Below are 23,541 nucleotides of genomic sequence, written 5' to 3' on the forward strand. Positions count from 1 at the left end.
GAATCAGACAGGATTTTATTTTCCAGTAAAACACAGCTTCATTCTGATACCAGGATACACAATAAACTTAAATAAGCTGATTGGAATAAATGGGAGCTTACGTCATGTTTTTCTGTTTAACATTTAGATACAGAAGCGAGGACTTTGTTCTCTAAAAGCACCGCGTGTGTGTTTAGCTGCTCGGGCAAGCATTCAGGGAGAACGACATGAAACTCTCGCGTCACCAAGCATATTCACCTCCATCAACAGCTGTGTGATCAACTTTTACAACTCTGCAGCAAAACTAATCCATAATTCTTTTTGATTTTCTCTGTAAAAACAGCTATAAAATATATACCACTACTGCTTTAAATTAGCAAGGACAGAGGCTGGAAACGCCACGTCCTGTCACATACACCCAGTATAAAAACAACTCTACAAAGATTTTCTCAGTTTAAAATCTTCCATCACTGCATATCAGCACGCTCCATTTCAGCAACACTTTTGCATTGAGAACAAACTTCTGTTCTTACCCTGATCAGCTAGTTAAAAGGTTCAAGCATTAAAACTTAACGTTGGTGCTGTGAACATACATTAAACAAAGCAGGGTTGAAAGGTCAAGAGCAAAAAAACTTTTCTGGTCTCAGCTGAGATAAGCCGCTCAATTATCTGATTATCATGATTAAACCCTTTGAGATGGAAGCAGGATGGAGAGTTTGGATATTTAAGTTAATAAAACAGCTTTGAAAAGCGCAAAGAGTAAAACTGCTGCCAGGATTGTGCTGCTTTACAGTAAAACTCATGTATAAAATTTTAGTGCATAAGCTTTAGGCACATACTCAGAAACACGTATACATAAAAAATTTTCTCATAATAAAAAAACTGTAGAATACATCTGCTTAAGAACTAACTTCGGCCTTTCTAATAATTAAGTGCTCTATGAATAATAATGCTACCAAGTTTATTGAGGCAGGTTTCATTAAAGCTACAGAAAGTACATCAAAACCCCTCTCTGCTGTGTGTGTGTGTGTGTGTGTGTGTGTGTGTGTGTGTTGTCGCCTCCTTTTTGGTTGCAATAGTATCCTCCTCGTTCCAGCGTGTCCAGCACGGAGGTCTTACACTGAGCCAACTCCACCGCCACCTCCAGCTCTCCGTAATCCTTGTGGACCCCCTTTAGAGCATTCACTCCGGCAGTGTCAAGGAACAAGATGGCGCTGCAGTCGATCACTACTCTGCGTAAGTAACGGGAGGCTATGTTCATCGTGTGTGTGTGTGTGTGGGGGGGGTGGGGGGGTCAGGTTAACTAAGGCACAACCCATGATCTCTGACCCCCACGAATCAACATCACAGCAACCTCGAAATCTCACACTGCACTTTTGTTTTTCTTCAATTCGAACTTTGCCTAATTCATTACCCGATTCACAGAAAGAAGGCACAGGCCAAGGTCATGTGACTGCAGCTAACAGTTAAACAGGAAGAGTCTCTCATCCTCACCGGAGGAATATTCGTCTGTCAGAGGATCTGGAAGCACATGCATACACCTGTGATCAGTGCTAACAGACAAATGCTTCCTCGGGTCATTGCACGTACATTCATGTTCAGGCACAGGATGGCTGCTTCTTATTAAGCACATATGAAGAATCTATGTTTTTATCCAGCAGGGTTCTGATCTAAAAATCTAAAGCATTTAGATACCTCCAATGTCTCTCCTCAGAGCAGCAGAGCTGCTGCTTTTTTCTACATGTGTTTCAAACTTCCTGCCCTGAGGCGTCAGTCATGATTGGACTGATGGACCCAAACACGAAACAGCAGACGATTACGATCGTTTTTGATTGTGGCAAAAAATCCAGTTTATACCTTGTAAAAAAAACCAACAAAAAAAAAAACTAAATCATTTACACCTGTTTTAAATCCTAACCCCAGTCGTCATCCTGAACATGTGCACGTGCATCGTTCCAACTCAGTATCTAAAAATTAAGTCAGAATACGGCTCTGGTTTCTATAAACAACACTAGGGCATGACCAGTGTCATACTGTACAGTACTTGTACACAGAGTGCAGTACTTGTACTCTGCAGTATAAAACACATATCACATTGTGCTGTACACACTGTGCAGTACTGTGCATTATGAAACACATATTTCACACTGTACAGTACTTGTACACAGAGTGCAGTACTTGTACTGTGCAGTTGGGAACACTTCCAACTGCACAGTTGAATTGAATTGAACTTCACACTGTGCAGTACTTGTACTCACTGTGCAGTACTGTGCATTATGAAACACATATTTCACACTGTACAGTACTTGTACACAGAGTGCAGTACTTGTACTGTGCAGTTGGGAACACTTCCAACTGCACAGTTGAATTGAATTGAACTTCACACTGTGCAGTACTTGTACTCACTGTGCAGTACTGTGCATTATGAAACACATATTTCCCACGTGCAGTATAAAACACATATTTTACACTGTGCAGCACTTGTACTATGCAGATGTAAACTTGCTGAGTCTGCCTTAGACACAGACTCAAGCTGTCAGGTAGGGTCTGGGTATTCTTTCCTCGTGGGTGGCTGGTTCTTCTTATACAGTCCACAGGTGAGTTATCGGTACATGGACGTTCACACTGTGGTGATTGATCACCTGTCTGGATGCAGAAACCTGAGATGAAGGTAGGACTTCAGAAAACTGTTACAAAGGCACATCTGTGCAGCCACACGCTGCAGACATGTAAACATAGACGTGTTGTCTCTTTAGGACTTATAGTCTCCGTTAGGAGTGCTGCGGCTTTCGACGTGGCGGACGGCGTCTTCGATAGTGAAGAAGATCGTGCGGTTCTCTCCTGCGTCGCCTCCTTTTTGGTTGCAGTAGTATCCTCCTCGTTCCAACGTGTCCAGCACAGAGGTCTTACACTGAGCCAACTCCACCGCCACCCCCAGCTCTCCGTAATCCTTGCGGACCTCCTTTAGAGCATTCACTCCGGCAGTGTCCAGGAACAAGACGGCGCTGCAGTCGATCACTATCCTGCGTAAGTAACGGGAGGCTGTGTCCATCATCAGGGTGACGGCTGCAGGAGCTTCGGCCTCTTTCTCGTCCGTTTTGCTAGTTGGGACTCCGGCAGCCTCTTCCTGCAGTTTGCTGTTCTGGAACTTGACACGGCGGCTCTTCTCCTTCACAGGGTCAAGTCCTACACACCTGTACAGAGACTTTTTAAACAGGCTCTGGTTGGCATAGTAGATTGGCGCTTCGTATCTAAAGATGGCCACGTCGGGGTGCGTTTGGAGGCCTTTGTAAGACGCCAGATCTTCGTAATGCTCCCTGGTCATAGCCCGGCCGAGCTTCAGGACCTGGACCCGCTGAGTTCGGCCCAGGACACAGAAAGCCGACACCAAAACCCCCACAAGAAGCCCCATCTCCGTGTTGACCAGCGCTGAGGTTGCCATGGTGATCAGCCAGATGAAGGCGTCGATGCGGTTGGCATGCCACATGCAGGGAATATCGGTGAATTTTCGAAGAGCACCGCGGAGGTTCACCACGATGATGGCAGCAAGAACACACCTGAGCAGAAACAGGAGAGGAGAGAGGTGAGGATCACCGCAGCCTATCAGAAGCTTACACACAGCTGTGGCCTCTACCTGCATCAACGTCCTCAGCATGGAAGAGCTGAAGGAGTGATGGGGTAAAGACGGCACAAGCCATAAAAGCTGCTCCGATTAAAACTTAAGATCGAGACTCGAACGACCTCATCAGGAGGTCAGTCTGCAAGAAGACTAGTTAGCAATAATTTAGAGGTTAGACTGACGTCCTGCTTTTCTTACTTCTGGAGGGAATAGAAGAGCGGCGCGATCACCAGAAGAACCAGCAGCAGGAGGAGAGCACTGATCAGCCCTGACAGCTGCGTCTGGCATCCGGTCGACTCCTTGACGAGGGTTTTGGTCAGTGCGGCGCTGGTGGTGAAGCAGTGGAAGAACGATGGCAGGATATTGCAGAACCCGATGGCATACATCTCCTGGTTGGCATCCACCGTGTAGCCGTGCTTCTTGGCGAACATCTCCGACAGTGAGATGGTGATGGCGAATCCCACGATGGCGATGGAGAAGGCGTCGACGGCCACGTTGGGGATCAGAGACCACATGGGCATTTGAGGAGGGAGGAAGCCTGTGGGGATGGCCCCAGCCACACCTGACCCATATTCGGTGTTGAAATGGCCAAAGTGAGATGCGAGGGTGGCAATTATCACCACAAAGAGCTCGAATGGGATCGGAGCCTAGAGAAGGACAGGTGAGGGCGAGGACAGAGTAAACCACACAGGTAGAAACAGGGTGCTTTTTGTTTTCATAGAATGAATATTTGTATAATAAGGAAAATTATACAAATAATAATAAATAAATAATAAATTTACAAAGGGAAATGTGTTCGGTAAGGAAACAAACCAACAGTTGAGTTTATTTCACAAAATGACCAGGTGAGCCACCAACAGCATCCTTAGGGCCGACGGTGCCAAAAGGAGGTTTAATTTTAGTTTTACTGGAGTGTTATATCGCCACACTTTTACCTTTAGCTTGGACTTGAAGCGGTCATTGAGCTCCTTCGTAGGTATGAGTACTGCCAAACACACCAGACTGGTGATGAGGTCACACACATTGGTGTTCCCGAGGTTGCTCAGCAGGCCGTACCATGTCTTAAACAGAGTGAACCAGCCCTGAGGACGGGGGATCTTCAGGCCCAGCAGGTACTTGATCTGAGACGTCAGGATGGTCAAGGAGGCTCCTGTAGCAAACCCGCTGAGGAGGGAGTCCGACAGGTAGACAGACACAAAGCCCACCTGCAGAAGGCCCATTAGCACCTGAAAGAGATGAGCAGAAGTAAGGTAGTGTCGTTCTATGCTCAGTCATTAAAGCCCACATGTGCCCCTGCACACTTACCTGGTAAATCCCAGCAGTAAAGGTAACTGTGGCCCCCACGGCAATCGCGTAGCAGCTCCGGTCACATCCCACCACACCACTGTCATTTCCAGCCAACGGGACACTGCTGTCATTCCCACTCAGGCTGCTCTCCGGGAGGTATCCCGCCAGGGCCAACTCCCTGTCCACCACCTGGCCAATGAGCAGACAGAGCACTCCAAAAATCCCCACCGAGATGTGCCTGGAAGTGCCCAGGAGGGCGTAGATGATGGAAGCGAAGAAAGATGTGTACAGGCCGTATATGGGATCCTGGTTGGCCAATAAGGAGTAGGCTATGGACTGGGGAACCAATAGGATTCCAACAATCACTCCTGACATAACATCCCCCAGGATCCAGTCCCTGAGCTTGTAGCGCGGCAGCCACTGGAGAACCGGGAAGAAGCTGAGGATTCTGGATTTGGCCTTCTCTGGCGTGCAGGAGCAGTGCTTCCTGAGCCGCTGAGACAAAACCGTTCTCCAGGTTCTTCCCGTTTCCTTCTCAATTCTTTCCAGGATAAGAGGCCGGTGCTGGTCCTCCTCACCACCATCTTCTACTGCCGTACAGCTGTCCTCCCCGTGAAGCATGGCTGAGCCTTTATCTGTGTTCAGGTTGAGAAAAAAGCCATTATTCTTCTCAGCTTCACCTCAAACCACTGACTGTAACAGCCCCCCGAAGTGGTCAGGGAATTTGATGGACTTGTTAAAAAGCCACAGGAGCTGTGAGCCACTGACGTTAGCCAAACGCTGGACTGCACTTTCCTGGAATACCAGTTGGTGAAACCAGCATCAAGGATTTTAAAGATGCATTCTGTGTAAAGAGAGCATGCAACTAGCACCGCCTGCCAGTTATAGGTAAACATTTTCTGATTTATTGAAACCTTGGGCTAATCTAGGACAGTTTGGCGAATGAGCTACCAAAAGAAAGCGTCAGGGATGAGACGTGCAGTCATTACTGAGACAGGAAGGACTGCTTCACCGGTCCAGCCCACCGTGTAAGCACACTTCAACATCCCTGAGATACGACCGGTACCTTTACCTGAGAGTATGTCTTATTCTAATAATGTGTGTGTGCTGAATGTGGTCACAGTTCAAGCTGTGAGGTCAGAGGTTACTGAGATCAGCTCAGTGTGTGTGCGTTTATGACTTTCTGCTGATTTCCTGCCTCTGATGTTGCATCACAGCACAGATAAAACACTTCTGCATTTTCAGTCCTTGTGAGTCGCAGCCCTTCTTCAAACTGAACACCACGCCCCAATACATCTGCCTCTGGTCAACGTTCAACAGCTCCAAGTAAAAGCTGCAGAGTTTAGGGTCACCACCCAAATGCCACCCGAACCCAGAAGCAAGGCAAGGCAAGGCAAGTTTATTTGTATAGCACAATTCAACAACAATGTGATTCAAAGTGCTTTACAGAGACATTAGAAACAAAAACAAATAAAAAGCATGATTTAAAATTGATTAAAACAAGCAAACAAACTAATTAACAAACAAAACAGTATATAAAATCAAAACAGATAAAATCAGAACAATAGATAAAATCAGTAGTTAAATGTAAGTTTTGAAATTTAAGCTTAAAAGTGTGGATTTGGTGCTTTATTCAAATGCAGCTGAGAATAGGTGAGTCTTCAACCTGGATTTAAATAAACTGAGTGTTTCAGCTGATCTGAGGCTTTCTGGGAGTTTGTTCCAGATATAAGGAGCATAAAAGCTGAATGCAGCTTCTCCGTGTCTGGTTCTGACTCTGGGAACTGATAAAAGACCAGATCCAGATGACCTGAGGGATCTGGAAGGTTCATACTGGGTCAGGAGGTCACTGATGTATTTTGGTCCTAAGCCATTCAGAGCTTTATAGACCAGCATCAGAACTTTAAAGTCTATCATCTGACGGACAGGCAGCCAGTGTAAAGACCTCAGAGCTGGACTGATGTGGTCCACTTTTTTGGTCTTAGTGAGGACTCGAGCAGCAGAGTTCTGAATGAGCTGTAGTTATCTGACTGATTTTTTAGGTAGACCTGTAAAGATGCTGTTATAGTAGTCAAGCCTACTAAAGATGAATGCATGGACTAGTTTTTCCAGGTCCTGTTGAGACATCAGATCTTTTATCCTTGAAATATTCTTGAGGTGATAGTAAGCTGACTTTGTTATTGTCTTAATGTGTTTTTCTAAGTTTAGGTCTGCATCCATCACTACACCCAAATTTCTGGCCTGGTTTGTGGTTTTTAGGTGTATAGATTGAAGTTCTCTGGTGACCTGTAATCATTTTTCTTTGGCGCCAAAGACTATTACCTCAGTTTTGTTTTTGTTTGGCTGGAGAAAATTGTGGCACAGCCAGTAATTAATTTCCTCAATGCATTTACCAAGAGCCTGGTCTCCTGGTGACATTGTGATATATATTTGTGTGTCATCTGCATAGCTGTGGTAGTTTATTTTGTTGTTCTTTATAATCTGTGCCAGTGGGAGCATGTAAATGTTAAACAGAAAGGGTCCCAAGATGGAACCTTGGGGAACTCCACATGTCATACTTGTCTGCTCAGATGTGAAGTTACCTATTGATACAAAGTATTTCCTGTTTTCTAAGTATGTTTTGAACCAGTTTAGTACAGTTCCTGAAAGACCTGCCCAGTTCTCCAGTCGTTTGAGTAATATGTTGTGGTCAACTGTATCAAATGCTGCACTGAGATCCAGTAAAACTAAGACTGACATTTTTCCACTGTCTGTATTCAGACATATGTCATTGAACACTTTGGTCAGAGCGGTTTCAGTGCTGTGGTTCTGTCTAAAACCTGACTGGAAGGCATCATAGCAGTTATTCTGTGTTAACCCTTCGTATTTTTGTTACTCAGCCAGTGTTCATGGGTCTGGTGGACCCGCTAGAGTTTTGGCTTTCCAAATTAACACTATCAAACAATTTTATGTTAAATTACTCAACAGATGTTTACTTCATCCCAATTACAAGACATATGAACAGCAAACATGGTTAATTTTTTCCCTTTACCTTTGTTAGATCACATTTATGAATTAATGTGCTTCTCGTTTTTCTTTTATATAAAATGTTATAAATAAATCAGTTATAATCAAGTGGAGTGAGTGGAAAGACACAACACATTTACACGTGAAAAAATAATTAATTGTTTAATTTTTCTTTTGGAAAAAACTGAACACGGGTCTCACAGACCCGAACACCATACAAGGGTTAAGAAGTAATTGAGCTGTTGAGAAACTGCTTTTTCAATGATCTTACTTAAGAGTGGGAAATTTGAGATGGGCCTGTAGTTGTTCATTTGTGTCTTGTCAAGATTGTCCTTTTTCAGTATAGGTTTTATTACAGCAGTTTTTAGTGGTTCTGGAAACATGCCTGATATTAAAGAAAAGTTGACGATCTGTAACAGGTCTGACTCCAAAGTCTTTGAGACCTTTTTGAAAAAACTTGTTGGCAGGACATATAAACAGCAGGAGGAGGAGTTCAGTTGACCTAAGATGTCCTCCAGGTCTTTGCTGTTAATAGGGTGAAACTGTTTCATGGTGTTTAAACAGTTTTTCGGTGGGCACAGTACATATTCTGGATCTGCTGTTGATGTACCAATTGCTTGTCTAATTTTTTGGATTTTTTCTGTGAAGAATTTGGCAAAGTCATTGCAGGCCATGGTCGAATGAAGTTCAGCTGCAACTGACACAGGAGGGTTTGTTAGCCTGTCAACTGTAGAAAATAAGACCCGAGCATTATGGCTGTTTTTAGTGATGATATCAGAGAAGTAGGACCTCCTTGCACTCCTGAGTTGTAAATTATAATTGTGAAGTTTCTCTTTATAGATGTCATAATGAACCTGGAGGTTTTGTTTTTCTCCATCTGCGCTCAGCTCTCCTACACTCTCTTTTTTCATTTTTCACTAGTGTGGAGTTTCTCCATGGAGACTTTTTCCTTCCAGAGATAACCTTCACCTTAATGGGAGCAATAGTGTCCATTACATTTAACATTTTAGCATTGAAGCTATTGACGAGCTCATTGACTGACCCTCTGGACAGGTCAGGTGTTAATGGGAAGACCTGGTTAAAAATTGCACTACTGTGTTCAGTTATACACCGTTTTGTGATCACTGCTGTTGATATATTTATGTGGGCTGAGATTTTACTTTCAAAGAAAACACAGTAATGATCAGACAGGCCCACATCAGACACAGTAACCTCTGAAATGCTCAGGCCCTTGGAGATCAGTAGGTCAAGAGTGTGTCCTCTATTATGTGTGGCCTCTGTTACATGCTGAGTCAGCCCAAAGTTGCCCAGAGTGTTACTCAGGTCTTTAGTCCCTTTGTCCTGAGGGTTGTCCACATGGATGTTAAAATCCCCAACAATAATTACACAGTCAAAATCAACACAGATCACAGACAGCAGTTCACTGAGGTCATTAAAAAAGTCTGTGCAGTATTTGGGAGGCCTGTAAACATTAAGAAACACAACTTTGGATGGGGCCTTCAGCTGTAAAGCCACATATTCAAAAGACTGAAAACTTCCAGGAGATAGCTGCTTACATTGAAATGATTCATTAAATAAGACAGCAACCCCTCCTCCTCTCCTGCTCACCCTGGCCTCACTGATAAAACTGTAGTTAGGAGGGGTCGTCTCGATGAGAACAGCTCCACTGTTACTTTGGTCCAACCAAGTTTCAGTTAAAAACATAAAATCAAGGCTGTGCTCAGTGATTAAATCATTAATTAAAAATGTTTTCCCAGCTAAAGATCTAACGTTTAATAAAGCCAACTTAAGTGTTTTAGAGGTATTACTTGTCCCCTTGTGTTTGGGAGTAGTCTGTGGCACACAAGGTATGTTTACTATATTTAAAGATCTTTTAGAGTGCAGCTCTCTGTGTTTTGACCAGGCCACATGTCTCCTGTCACCTAAAAGTACAGAAATTTTAAAACCTTCTAGTAAACAGGGTCCCAGCTTCTCCTGGGAAAAGTCATCACTGCCATAATCCTCACAGCCCGGACCCTCCACACATCACACATCAGACTGTGGAGACAGGGCATGAAGGTGGTAAGGAGGAACTAAGGGGGGCGAGGCTGGGCAATGTGACTTCGATTGCTCTGTTGAGGGTGGGGCTCGATGGCGAACCTTTGGCCGCTCTGGTGGGGGGTTTATGGGGGACAAAAAGGGATTGGGCCGGGGGGTAGATCTGAGCCCAGCATTGACCCGCTCCATCATCTCCTCAGTGAATTTTATGTGTGGGGAGGAGGGAGAAAGGGAGGGGGAGGAGGGTGATGGGGGTGATGGCCTGTCAGGGGTTTGGGGGACTGGGGAAGATCGTGGTCCCTGGTCCTGGTCCTGGTCGTTGGTGTTGTTGAGAGAGTTGGAGGCAAATAGGGACCCCTCTTCTTGCCTCAGATGTCTCTCCTTTCTGAGGCTCTTCCCGGGTGGGGGCAAATGGAGCTCCTCCTCAAGGTTTCTGCTGGGCTTTGTCTGTTCTTGGAGTACTGTTTGTTCCTCTTTATGAGATAACTCCTCGTTTATCTCAGCCTTGGTACCAAGCACAGATGGATGACGTATGGAATAAAACAAGTTGGAGGTGAACAGTTTCACCCCTGACTTGTTAAAATTAAATCCATTTGCTTTAACCCTTTAGAGCCGGTCGGAGCGGGCACGCTCTGTTTTGCATAACTATTTTTAAATCCCGGTAGCTCTGCAACCACGTAAGCTAGCGCAATAATTTTTTTTGCATATGAAACCGGAGGAGTTGTACTTACATCTTATGCCATCAGCTTGTCCTCGGTCACAGTTTCCTTCCACATAAAGCTTTGCAAAAACTGCATAAAAAGCGCTTACAGCAACAAAAACATAATATTCCAGAAACAGGCTTTGCCGATCCGATCAGCTGTTCATAACACTTCCTACGTTGGAATAGACGTCAGCACGAACTTTTGCATGTCCGCCATTACCTGCCCGAAACCGGAAGTGATGTCATTTTCGCGGAAATGTAGTTTTTTTTTACCATCAGGGCGTCAGGGCCTATACTGGATTTTTTAAAAGTTATCTTTGACTTCATGACTTTCTGTGTCGTTTCTGGGATGCTTAGGACTCATATTGCACTGCTGGAAATAGTTTATTTTGATGCATATGCTGCTTTTTTGCAAATTTGCAGTATAATATTTATTTTCATTTTTCCTGCAGTGTATAAAAATTGGTGTATTTCAAAAATAAAACTATGAAGACACTCAAAATAAATTTCCTGTGGTAGGAAACTATTTTGTGCAACTTTTTTGTATTTACAGTTTTGAGGGATAAGCCTCTTAAATTTCTCTAACTAGAAATATATGTTAAAAAAACAAAAACGATTTTAAATTTTTTTGTAGTTTATTGCACTTTTTTGCAATTTATGTGATTACTATGCACTTAATGAATACATATTACTAAAATCTGGGCTATAATTGTTGTATTGATGTATAACAACTTGAAATGCTCCCAAAAATGGCACCACACCATGTAAAAATATAATATAAGCTCTGGCGGACTTGGTTCTATGGTAGGTCTTAAAGGGTTAAACAGATGCCTGCATTCCCAAAAAATATTAAAGTTGTTGATAAAATGCACTGAGTGGTCAGCACATGCTGATATAAGCCATTTATTCAGTGTAAACAACCTGCTGAATCTCTCGTCTCCTCCTCTGACGGGCGGTACAGGTCCACTGATGAATACAGCTGCATTCAGAGAGTTTACAGTATTTAGTAATCTAGTAAAGTCCCGTTTCAGAACCTCCGACTGTTGTTTGGACACATCATTTGACCCTGTATGCAGAACAATGTTTGTCACAGTTGGATATTCATCTGCAATTTGAAGAATTCTCTCCTTCAGGCTGTTGACCATTCCTCCTGCATGTTACAGACACTGCTGCTCTAAATTTTGCGTTATCTCTCATTTATTTTTATAATCATTATCTCCCTTTTACTTGTAATCATTATCTCTCTTTTATTTCTCACCGTTAGCTCTTTTTTATCATTATTTATTTAGTCGTTATCTGTCTTTTATTTTGAATTGTTATCTCTCCATTTCATTTTTTTAGTCGTTATCTCTCTTTTTTTAAGTCGTTATCTCCCTTTTATTTTTAATGGTTAACTCTCTTTTTTTATCGTTATCTGTCTCTTATTTTTAATGTTATCGGTATCTTGTGACATTATTGAACCACGATGATTAACCATCGCCCTCTGACTGGTGATGATGGAGGTAACTTACTCCGCTTCCCACCACACACATGCTCACTCTCGCTCTCACACACACACATTCGTGTTTTCGTATCTTTGCGGGGACATCTAGTTGACATAATGCTTTCCCCAGCCGCTTACTCTAACCCTGAGTCTGAACCTAACTATAACCGTAACAACAAGTGTAGCAATGACACTAAAACCACATGTTGAGTGTCAAAAATACCTTCAAACTCGTGAGGACGGACACTTTGTCCCCAGGATGTTGGTCCCCACAAAGATTTGTAAACGTAGTACACTCCTTCTCACACTCTCTCTCACTCACTCACACAAAACACCAACATCATCATGATGAAGGCCTTTTGAGCACCTCCACCCTCCGTGAGCAGCAGCGGAATCTGACGGTGTGATGTGCTAAACGGGTTACAGGTGGTGCACGCTGCCGGTGTGCACGCGCAGGCACGTAGGGTCCCGGTGTTCCCTGCGCTGACTGATCCAGGTGCACGCGTGCCTCTGCCTCACCTGGACAGCCGGTGTGAGAGCGTGGCACGAGCGGACTACTGCGGTGACGTCACGAAGTACGGCGGCGCGCTGTGTTGTGTGATGAGCAGAACGTTACTGAGCGTCACGGTGAAACGAGGACGCCGTTTTCAAAGGCTTGTCACTTCCCGTGGGGGCTCAGGGGAGCCGGTGTGAACACCGGCGTGAATGGCTCCTTTGTAAACAGTGTAAACGTGGACAGGAACAAACCTGAGCGCGAGCTGCCGCACGCACGCGAACCCGCAGCACACCGGGAGCAAGGCGGCGTTCACTCGCGCGGGGACTCACCTGAGCTGGATCCCGGTGCCGGTACCGAGTCCATATGAGCCGTCCCTGCCGCTCACCGTCCGCTCCAATCCCGCAGCGGATCTGTTTTCCGCCCCGCCGCAACTCCGTGCGTGATGGCGTGGAACGGAGCGTGTTACGTCACACGAGCTGCGTACATGCGCAAAGTTACTGATGAGCCTGACTGTCCCGAGACCCGATCAGGAGGGGGCAGCAGATCTAATAGCTTCACCTTTTCTTAAAGAAAAGGTCAAAACTCACACCTGTGTTTGCCAGGATACTGGCGAAGCACGGCCAGGTGAACTGTCAGCGACCAAAGGCTGAGATGGAGCTCCAGCAGGACAATGAACCCTGGAAACACTTGTGTGTGGACGTTCTTCACTCCCTCAGAAACATGTAGAAATGATGTTTGTGCCTCTTCACCTGCACTCATCTACAGGTTCCTACTGTTCTGACCATTGACTGTTCTGACACATCACTAGACTCCGCCCCTTTTCCCTGTTTTCTAGTGGAAGTTTTTTTTAGTTTTTGTTTTTTTGTTACCTAATAATGACAAATGAATTTCCTTTGATATTAAAGTATTCTGATCCACCTCGTTTGTCTCGTTGGTCTGTGAACTGAAGCTCCTAAAAATTTGTTCCTCTTTCTTACAGTCGTGTCCTCCTGGATTCAAACACGGCAGAATCTCAGGTTCAACCCACTAGAAGTGGGGATGGGCAGTACAGCTCCTGTTACAGGTTCTTACAGCTATTTGATCTGGCATGAGTTCAAGAAGTTTGCATTGTTATTTACAGTCTGTGGGTGTGAGGCATGCGCTAATCGCCTGGAGTCCAAGGATAAGTGAAAAATATCACCCTACAGTCGTCAGGCCAGAAGAGCTGGATGCTTTTATTACAAACACACGGATATCTGTCAGTCATCATGACTGTACTCACAGCAAACCTGGTTCAGCTCTTTCTTTTCATTTTGTCCTCAGTTGTGTAAGGCTGACGGGGGTTGTGTCGTGACCACACTGGGTGGGCATCGCAAAGTTAAAGCAGACTCAGAGTTCAAACTCGCTGTCTGTGAAAGCTGCAGAATTTGGGGAGACAAATGATGTCCCCCAAAATTCTCACCCCAAAGTCAGAGGTCAGAGAGGAAACATGATACCCAACACAAAGCATTCAGAGAGCTCACACGTCCGCCGTCAGCTCGCTGACGTGTTCTCAGACAGAACGAGTGGCACACGTGCATACACGCCCTGCAGTACACGCAGGTGATTCAGGGACCTGTTTCTCCTTTCCAGCACACCGCGTGTGAATTTGAACATTTGATAAGAAATCAGAGAAATGGAAAGATAGACACGTCCCTGACTGTCCAGCTTTTCCACTCACTGCATGTCACACGGGTCATGTGATCTGTGTATCTGAGCACGCTCAGACTTACTCACATAGTTTGTGTCCGGCCTGTCTTCGTTGGTCTCGCGTCCCCATTAACCTTAAACTGTCCTGCAGCACACCGAGGACTCCGTGTGCCGGCACAGCACGTGTGCTGCTGGTGTGTCAGGTCATACGTACACTGCTTCTTTATGCTGAGACACACTGACGTCTGAGTGCGTTTCAGAGGAATGTGGTTACACTGAAAGAGACGATTGAGAGTTTTTTTTCCACTAAAATACTTGAGAACATTCAGTCCTTCAAGGCTCAAACTGAAAACTGAACCTCGCAAAGTTATTCTGAAATGATGTGCGTTGGTCAGTCGATGCTGAGTGGTAGTTTAAATGTGCGTGTGGCTGACTCATGAAGTGTGTTATGAGGCCTTTGGTTGGATGCATGAACCAAAAACCGTCCAGTAAACGGAAAACTGGAGAAATATTAATTTTCTTGGTCCTGAAGAAGATCAGCGAGTGTTAGCAGAGTTTTGTTGAGACACAGAAAGAAGTTGAACACTGGAAGGCATATAATCCCCAAGATGTAATTGGACACAGGCTTATGTCCACACATGACCATTTAAAACCATCCCTGTAATCCTTTCTCTCCTCTCAGACATCTGCAGCACAGACGGATTAGCCGGAGACAGCAGGAGGACTTTCACAGGTACAGCCGCCTTATTCTTGCTAACTGTTTTTACATTGTTATGTTATTTTATGGTTTGATTGATAAAAGTATGTGCAGAGCAAGGATGGTGATGCCAGCTTTTCACACCACATTCTGTATTCTTGTCATATCTGAGAGTAAAATGCTGAGAAAAGCCAAAGGCCCTTCAGCATCTTTTAGCTCATTGTTTTGGCTTCAGCCCAGAAACAAATCCAGTTTCTCTTCTTCTTCTGTTGCACGAAATTATATTTCTCTCAGTATTAAACTCATCTGCTACTTGTTGTCTTTCGTAGAAGCACTCCTCCAATCAGCTTTGCCCCCTGTCAGCAGTAATCATGGTGGATGCAGCAGCAGCAGAGCAGTTCCTCGATGCCAACCCGCAGTTTGCCAAGCAGTACTTTGACATGAACTTCCGGCCTAAGATCATCTCGGACTTGCTGGATCCCAACCGCAAGACGGCAGTAAACATTAGCACGTTTCATGAGCTGACGATGGTGGATGAGAGCGAGATCCTCATCGATCTGGTGCGTGACATCCAGGATAACCTGAACATGGAGAAGTCCGTTTTCAGGCTGATGAAGCACCTCAGCTTCATGCTGCGGGTGGATCGTATGAGTCTCTTTATGTACCGGCAGAGGAACGGCGTCGCTGAGCTCGCCACCAGGTGATTGCAGACCCACTTCAGTGTCTGAAAGCAGTGCAGGTAGCAGCGATGCTGATAGCTTTATTTGTCCCCCTGGGGCAATTGAAAGATTTTAAATGTAAGCATGAAGCTTGGACATGTTTATTATCTCGGAGGTCAAGCTTCCTCCTCAGGAACCAGTGACGGAGCACACTGGGATTTCCTTCTTTCCAGCACTTAGTGAGGTCAGAGAGGGCCTGGTCACCCTGGGTCACGTTTCTGTCTCCATATTTACCTTCAGGTTGTTCAACGTTCATAAAGACGCCATTTTTGACGAGTGCCTCGTGCAACCCGACAGTGAAATCGTGTACCCGCTGGATATGGGCATCGTGGGCCACGTGGCCACCAGCAAGAAGATGGTCAACATTTCTGATGTGTCACAGGTAATAACCCCCCCCAAAGTACTCTTTATGGGGGATTGATTGGTCGATTGGAAACCTTCATCTTTGTGCCATCACATATGAAGTAAAGTCCCCAAAAACATCTAGAGCCTAAAAGCAGCATGTGGCTGTTTAGCTAAGAGGAAATCCTCTCAGATACACGTTCACTTTATGAAAGCATGTAAAAGAACTCACGACTGGTTTAAACAGAGGGAATTAATGCAGTTATGACTCCAGTTATTTGTAGTAATAGCAGTTAATTTAGCAGCAAACTACAGCGTGGACAGTCAGTAGCACAGACAGTAGTGATGCGATTTCCGGCTCTTTTTAGAGTACCGGCTCTTTCGGTTCGGCTCACTAAAAAGAGCCGGCTCTTTCAGCTCCGAACCGGCTCTTCAGGTTGTTTTGTTGCTGTAATTAATTTATTATTAACAATAATATAAAATTATGCACAAAAGGAATTACTAATGTAAAAAAAAGTGGTTTTATTTATATATATATATATTTTTTAAGTGTGCTTTATAAATAAAGTTTATTATATGTTTATATATAAATATTTACGGTGGCCCCTAGAGACAAAACACGTACAAACTCCAAAACACATTTCTAGCATGAACTGAACTTCCAAAACAGAGCTACCTAGATCACTTAAATTACATAACTGAAAGCATATGTGTATTGTTTGTGTATTTATACACAAGCACTCATATATATTCAAATAATTTAAAAAAATGTTCATTTGCCTGTTACTACCACACACCAAATCCGGTTGTTGGTACTTGCTGGCTTGTGTAGCCACTAGGTAACAAAAGCTCAACACTGCGCCTAACATCCTGGAACACTTCTGTTGTGTTTTGTACGTGTTTTGAGGTTTTACGTGCTTCTGAGTTTTTACATGTTTTGGAGTTTTTGTCTTTTGTCTGTAGGGGCCACCGTAAATATACTTTTATTTTTTCACTCCATATAAAATGTAATAAATAAATCATATAATACAAAAACCAACTATTCACATTTCAATTTTTAACTATTTAAATTTTCAGCTTTTTCCTTTAACAAATTTAAAGTGAAACAACACAAAACACTGCAAACCACAACACAATTAAATATAAATTAAAATATGAAAACAAAAAGAAGATGCATATTCTCTGTCATATGGACCTGCATGAATAAACTTTCTGAATCCTTTATCATCCGCAAATAGTTGTGGCTGATTACTATCCGGTTGTTCAGTGATGACGCGACGAATCCTACTTCCGGGTCTAAAGTAGTCTGCGTTTAATATGGCTTTTGTGTTAACATGTTTAATGTTTTGTATTTTCTTATATTTGATCTCAAAAAGCTCCTAAAACAGTCAGCAATCACTGTTGACCTCCCTCGGCTTTTATTACCGCTAATCATTTATTTAAGCTCAGTTTTTAAAACCTTAGGGTGTAACTACAGCCCAGCCCATGCAGCAGTATATGAATGACTAACCTCGTATTGTGGATGGATTATCTCAGTTGTTCTCCTGGCTGAAGTTTTGTCCTTTTACAGCATCCTGCCATGCGATTACATTTGTTCCTGACCACCGACAACACTCACGTTAACTTTTATCGAGTGGAAAAAAAGTTAGCTTGTTCATATTATGCTAACATAGCTGTGTCGCTAGCGGTAACGTAGGACATCATTATATACCAGCTAGCCCAACTTCAGTAACCCTACAAACGTCACTGCTGTTTAGTTTTCTGTCTTCATTTATGCTGGAAGTGATAACAGAGCTGTATGTTTGAATTTGTTTCCAAAATCCCGCAGTCAGGTCATGCTATATTGTATTTAGATAGAAGCTAGCGAGCTAACTTCCTGCTAACTTCTAACTCCGTTAAATGTCATAAATTCCGTTTTCATGGATGCCTGGATGCTAAACTCAATTGTTACACCTGGTAGAGCAGAACGCTGATCATTTTATTAAAGATGAAAGACTTTAGACAGTTTTTCAACTCTCAGTAATGCCATAGTGATCGTTTGATATATGGACCTGCAGCGGAGTTTAGACCCAGACACGGCTACTGACGTCAGACTGAACAACCGGATACCTTTCTAATGTGACATTAGAAAGGTCTCTTTCTCTCTTTCCCCCCCCCCCCCCCCCCCCGCTCCTGTGCTACTGAGAGTGTAACTTCCGCCCCTCCCCCCTCATCCGCATGTGAGCCTTGTGCGGAAAAAAGTGTGAGAGAGAGGGTGAGAGAAAGAAAAAAAAACCCCACAGCTCGCAATAAGGAGCCGGCTCCCGTCATTCACGTCAAAGATCCGGCTCTAAGAGCCATTTTGTTCGCGACCGACACATCACTAACAGACAGGAGCCTCGAGGTTCCCTGAATGTTTGCAATCATCTGTGTTTCTGATGCTTTTATGACCTGTTTCATTTTCTATCAGAGCCGTTCGGCTTCGGTGTGTCCACCAGAGGGTGACATGACTCCATGCGGTTTATGCTGCTAATTCCTCTCAATCTCATTACAGCCAATACCTCTGACATTTAAAAATAGCTGGCCAGCATTTTCTCGTGTCTGCATCATGCTCCTGCAGGTCCGCCTGCAGGAGCCGCCTCTGGCAGCTCTTTTTGAGACATTCACGCCACATAGGGCAGCGGCCCACATTACACAGGCGCTCCTCTGTATCACTTCCACCGCATCCTTTCACTGACCTCAGAAGGCCGTGCTGCTGACGGAGGAACAAAGTGGGCTCAAGCTCATTGTGCCCGGTTTATTTGCAGCAGTTGTGCTCCCAGCAGCCTGTTGGCTCTTCATTGTGAAACGGTGTTCAGCTTCACACAAACACGTGACAGTTTGACAGGAACAATCAGAGCCTCAGTTTCTCCCCCCAGCCAAGGACCGACGAGTGTTTCCAGATAACAGGTTGGCTTTGTGATGTTAATGCGCACGGGGTGGCTCTGTATGAAATGCAGGGACTGGCATTGCTGCCTTTGTGCTCACTGGTTCCATCCTGACCCAGTTAACTGCAGATCAGCCAATCAGGCAAGACTCTCGATTCATCATCTTCTTCCTTCAAAGTGAGACCGAGAATAATGCAATTATATTCAGAGTGGTACCCTGTTATTTATCAGTGTGTGTGAGGGAGGTGGACAGGCTCCACATAAACAGGTTAATCTGTCCTGAATAATAGCAATCCCAGATTAGTCGCAGAGGTCACACAGGCCGCTGCTTCCACAGACTCAGCACTATTGCACACCTTTTATCACACCTGCAGAGCTGTACTTACAGGTGTGTGTGCTCTGGGATGAAGAGCCAAACTGGAAGAGCAACCGCGTAAGAGCTGCATAAACGATACTGTGTCTCCATCTAAAAATGGGTAAATGATCCATGTGCAGGGTGATGAGCTCTGCGAGCTTAAGAGGGTCAAAGGTCACCTAATAACAAGCTGGCAAAGTGCCCTATCTGTGCAGTGGGTTTGTTTGTCAGGCAGCAGATGAAGCAGCTGATCCAGGATCAGCCACAGCAGGGTTTCTGTGCCCTTCTTTTAGAATCTAAACAGCGAATGCACCTGAAGACGTTTCAGTTTGCGGTGGAAGTGTTTGGATAAGAAAACTCCACGCTGTGTTTTTAGGGGAGAAGAAGGGTTTCACATGGTTTTCAGCTTCAGCATCTATTCAGTTTTAACTGTCACACCTGATTTTATATCCTACTGCACTTGGTTGGTCGAGAGCAGGGGTGGGCAACTCCAGGCCTCTAGGGTCCTGCAGATTTTAGACATGTCAGCTGATTTAAATGGCTAAATGACCTCCTCAGCATGTCTTGAAGTTCTCCAGATGAACTAATTGTTTGATTCAGGTGTGCTGACCCAGGGTGAGCTCTAAAACCTGCAGGACACCGGCCCTCGAGGACGGGAGTTGACCACCCCTGTTCTAGAAGATAGATGGGTGGATTTCAAGTGTATTTTCAGCAGAAAGCAGACAAGTATCAAACTTTCTCTATATTTCCTCTTAAACAATTGCATGCGCTCTGATCCCTTTCCTGCCTCACTCAGGTAACATCCAGAAAAAGACAGAGACCTCGTCATAGCCAAATGGGTCCCTGTGCAGGTCTTTGTTCCTTCTTCAATTCAATTCAATTCAATTCAAGTTTATTTATATAGCGCCAAATCACAACAAAAGTCACCTCAAGGCGCTTCATAGATACAGAGAAAAACCCAACAATCATATGATTAGCTTGGCAGCTAATGAGCTGCTTTTCCTGTGTTACACCCCCAGAGGAACAATTGATGACCCCTGCTGCTCAGGAGGAAGCATAGATGAAGCATAGATGGAGCGCAGCTGAGAGTGCGTGGCATCTGAGGATAACGGAGAGGCTTCACTTACAGCATTTATGGATATCATCAGAGCGTTCATCAAAGCAGCTCTGGGAGTTTTGAAAAGTGCAGCGAGAAAGCAATGATAATTAGATACAGTGAAATATCCACTCTGCCTCTTCTCTCTCCTCCTAGAGCACACACTTCAGCAGCTTTGTGGATGAGCTGACCGAGTACGTGACGAAGAATGTCCTCGCCGTCCCGATCATGAACGGTAAAGACATGGTGGCTGTCATGATGGCTGTTAACAAGCTGGATGGCCCGTGCTTCACTGCCAAGGATGAAGAGGTAACCTGTAACAGCGCCTGTCCCTCAGCAGACTTTCTTCTTCCGCTTTGTCTCATTCTGTCAGTGATATTTAGGTAGCTGCATCCCCTTTTGTCTTAACAAGTAACATGTAGGGTCAGTTTCTCAGACCTGGAGCCAGATAGACCCGGACTAAAAGAAAACCTGGCAGCAGGACTAGACTGAGTGTTAATGTGGAGGAAACCAGACAGAACTGATAAAGAACACTATCGAGCGTACCTCCAGAATAATCCCCAATAAAATGATCTTCATTTAAGACCAATCACAAACACAAGGAGTCGAAGTTACAGATGTTACAGATGTGACCAGAAAAACATGAAACTTTGACTCACATGAACTCCAGAGGTCCTGACTCCATCAGGTATGGTTATTGTTGGATGGACATACTCCACCTGCTTTTGATGATGTGTCCTCCTCACTGTCCATTGGCTCAATCAGAGAAGCATGGTCAGCTGCAGCATTCGAGACCAAACTTATTATAGTTCACTAAAACTAAAAAGAATGAAAATAAGCATATAGAGTTAATATGCTCAGTTTTGGTACGAGACAGAGAGTTGCTGTTTTTAAAAAGTGTTTTTATTGTAACAGCAGCACTGATTTTCATAAACCCTGCCTCTGACAGATAAAGACTAAACTGACACAAGAACATTGACTCTTGACTCTAAACTGAAGTAAAACAGTTTAGAGTCAAGAGTCAAAATGAAATAAAAATAAAAACTAATTAGAAAATTCAAAACTCTGGATCACACAGACATTCAAACACACCAGGAACAATTCACGGTGGCTGTTGAGCCAGCTGCGTCCCCCTAACCCCAAACCACGCTCCACTCGGATCTAATCGCGTTCTTGTGGTGCCACCGATGTGAACAATACGTCATGTAGTTTAACTGTGACACAGCAGATTTATCAGAAAACCATCAACAGACTGAAAAACTGTGTGTAACTGAATAATAAAGTGACAGAAAGCTCATGAGGTGGCTGTTTTTGTGGTGGTGTATGACTAAGTAAGAAGCAGCAGTGTGTAAAGTGCAAAACAAGCCAGTTTATATACAACTGCAACAATGTATGAAATGATCACATTGACCACTAAATATGAAGCAGTAAAATATATCAAATTCATTACAACATTTAAAACAGTTCCAAATTCAAGCCATTTAAATTTTACAGGTACAGTTGGTGACTAGGACCTCTGTCAGTTTTTTGTTTAAAACTAGATAAAGGGACAAGAAATTCCAACCTCATCCTGAGCTGCAGATAATTCCAAGACCACATGCCGAAATAAGACAGACTTGACATTCCTGGCTCTGTGCTCACAAGTTCTACTTTAAACCGCAGCCAGCTCCTGGCTCTGAGATTGTAGGTGTTCTGGAGGGCAATGAACTTGGTGTAGATATATGATGGCAATTTTCTTAGAATGACTGTGTATATAAAAATATACCAATGCTTCATTATTCAACTATTGAGTGAAGTAAATCCAGCAAGGCTATACAAAGTGCAGTGATGAGTCATGAAGTGTGAGCCTGTTCTATATCTTAGGGCAGCACGGTAATGGGGTCTAATTGAGCTAAGGTAATGGGACAGGCAAATCGATAGACAGCATCGCTTAATCCAACAGCGATAAAAACAAGCTTAACGCAAGTTGCAATAGAGAAACACGATTTTAATCTATAAAAAAACTGTAAAGTAAATTTGAGGTTTTTTATCAAGTATGTAATTTGAGATCCTTATCAAATACAAAGACATTTGTTTGAGTCAACAAGCTCTATGGTATCACTTTCCTGAGTTGATGTTCGGAGCTTCACTTATGGGAAAACAACATTACTTTGGTTTTGTTAGCATTCAGGACTAATTTTGCATCATGAAGAGCTGTAAGATCTGTAAGGTGACCAAGTTGGACCGAAGGTTTGCATGCACTTCATTAAGATAAAAAGTCAAAGAAGTAGAAATTAGAAACAGAAACAACAACAAGTAAAAATGTTTTTTGAATTTTGCAGCTAGTGTGTATGAGGCTAAGCATCAGGCTTTCAAATTAATTAAAAGTCTGTCTGGGTCTTTGGTTGATTGATAAGCTGGAGTGAAAGATTGCTGCCACTCCTCCTCCTCGACCTTCGAGGATTCTGATAGTTACTATTACTCAGGGGTGTTGATTCATTTAAACTAACAATCATCCTGCTGTAACCAGGTTTCTGTAAGGCACAGTAAATCCGTTTGTTGATCAATTACAAAACCATTTACTAACAGAGAGACTTAATAATGCACATTTCACTGTTTTACTCTTTGGTGCAGTCTTTGTGATTTTTTTTATTCTTAAGTCGATTTTTGCTTAATTTTGGGGGTTTTTTGCTGCTCCAAACATGATGAATGTCAGGAGAGACATAATGAGGCATCTTTTTGTCATAACTAACAGGGACCGTTTAAACATTGCATTTGAAGATAAAAATGAGGCGTTTCTGCAAGTTTCTTGACAGCAACTCATCAGAACTGTGTGTTCTGGGTTAGGATTATTATAGCTCTTCATTAAAACATGGACACAAGCTCCAAGTCTGCAAATTAATTCCTTGAGATGATCAGCTGGAGGAGAGGGTTTTTTTAGGATTGCTGGTGTAATAAGAAATGTAAGAGCGTGCAGTTCAAAATCCTCACCACTCATGTTCTACTCTCTCCCAGACCCTGAACAAATATCTGAACTTTGCTAACCTGGCACTGAGAGTTTTCCACCTGAGCTACCTACACAACTGTGAGACCAGGAGAGGACAGGTAAGGATAGATCTATGCAAAGCCACTTTCTTTAGTGGTGATGAACAAAAAAAAGCACCAGACA

At 43.8% G+C, this 23,541-nt stretch overlaps 2 protein-coding genes across 3 annotated transcripts in view; one reads left to right on the forward strand and one right to left on the reverse strand.

Moving 5' to 3' along the window:
• slc26a2 (solute carrier family 26 member 2) lies at positions 1–17,635 on the reverse strand. 2 transcript variants are annotated; one of them, XM_086305019.1, is made up of 5 exons: positions 17,547–17,635; positions 4,904–5,520; positions 4,534–4,824; positions 3,797–4,245; positions 1–3,536 (listed from the first exon to the last, which is right to left on the reverse strand). In XM_086305019.1, the coding sequence occupies exons 2-5, from the start codon at positions 5,504–5,506 to the stop codon at positions 2,732–2,734; spliced, it is 2,148 nt and encodes a 715-aa protein (XP_086161145.1). In that variant the 5' UTR covers positions 5,507–5,520; positions 17,547–17,635; the 3' UTR covers positions 1–2,731. The 2 variants fall into 2 exon arrangements, with proteins under 2 accessions (XP_086161145.1, XP_086161141.1); XM_086305015.1 differs by lacking the exon at positions 17,547–17,635 and adding an exon at positions 12,940–13,207.
• pde6a (phosphodiesterase 6A, cGMP-specific, rod, alpha) overlaps positions 14,874–23,541 on the forward strand; it is a 24,630-nt gene continuing 15,962 nt past the window's right edge. The window contains exons 1-5 of the mRNA XM_086305012.1: positions 14,874–15,011; positions 15,305–15,675; positions 15,935–16,076; positions 20,550–20,702; positions 23,388–23,477. Of these exons, the coding sequence (XP_086161138.1) occupies positions 15,347–15,675; positions 15,935–16,076; positions 20,550–20,702; positions 23,388–23,477 (714 nt within the window). The 5' untranslated portion in view covers positions 14,874–15,011; positions 15,305–15,346. The remainder of the gene's footprint in view (positions 15,012–15,304; positions 15,676–15,934; positions 16,077–20,549; positions 20,703–23,387; positions 23,478–23,541) is intronic.

The sequence above is a fragment of the Aulonocara sp. 'chitande type north' Nkhata Bay genome, linkage group LG2 (genome assembly GCF_057382095.1).
Source record: "Aulonocara sp. 'chitande type north' Nkhata Bay isolate Kocher_YH1m ecotype deep benthic linkage group LG2, A_spYH_male_GT1.1, whole genome shotgun sequence".
NCBI lineage: Eukaryota > Metazoa > Chordata > Actinopteri > Cichliformes > Cichlidae > Aulonocara > Aulonocara sp. 'chitande type north' Nkhata Bay.

Coding starts and splice junctions, on each gene's coding strand:
- slc26a2 (XM_086305015.1), bottom strand. CDS start 12,973: ATGGACTCGGTACCGGCACCGGGATCCAGCTCAG. Junction 5,521..12,939: donor GGCACCGGGATCCAGCTCAG/GTGAGTCCCCGC, acceptor ACCTGAACACAG/ATAAAGGCTCAGCCATGCTT. Junction 4,246..4,533: donor GCTTCAAGTCCAAGCTAAAG/GTAAAAGTGTGG, acceptor GTCCTTCTCTAG/GCTCCGATCCCATTCGAGCT.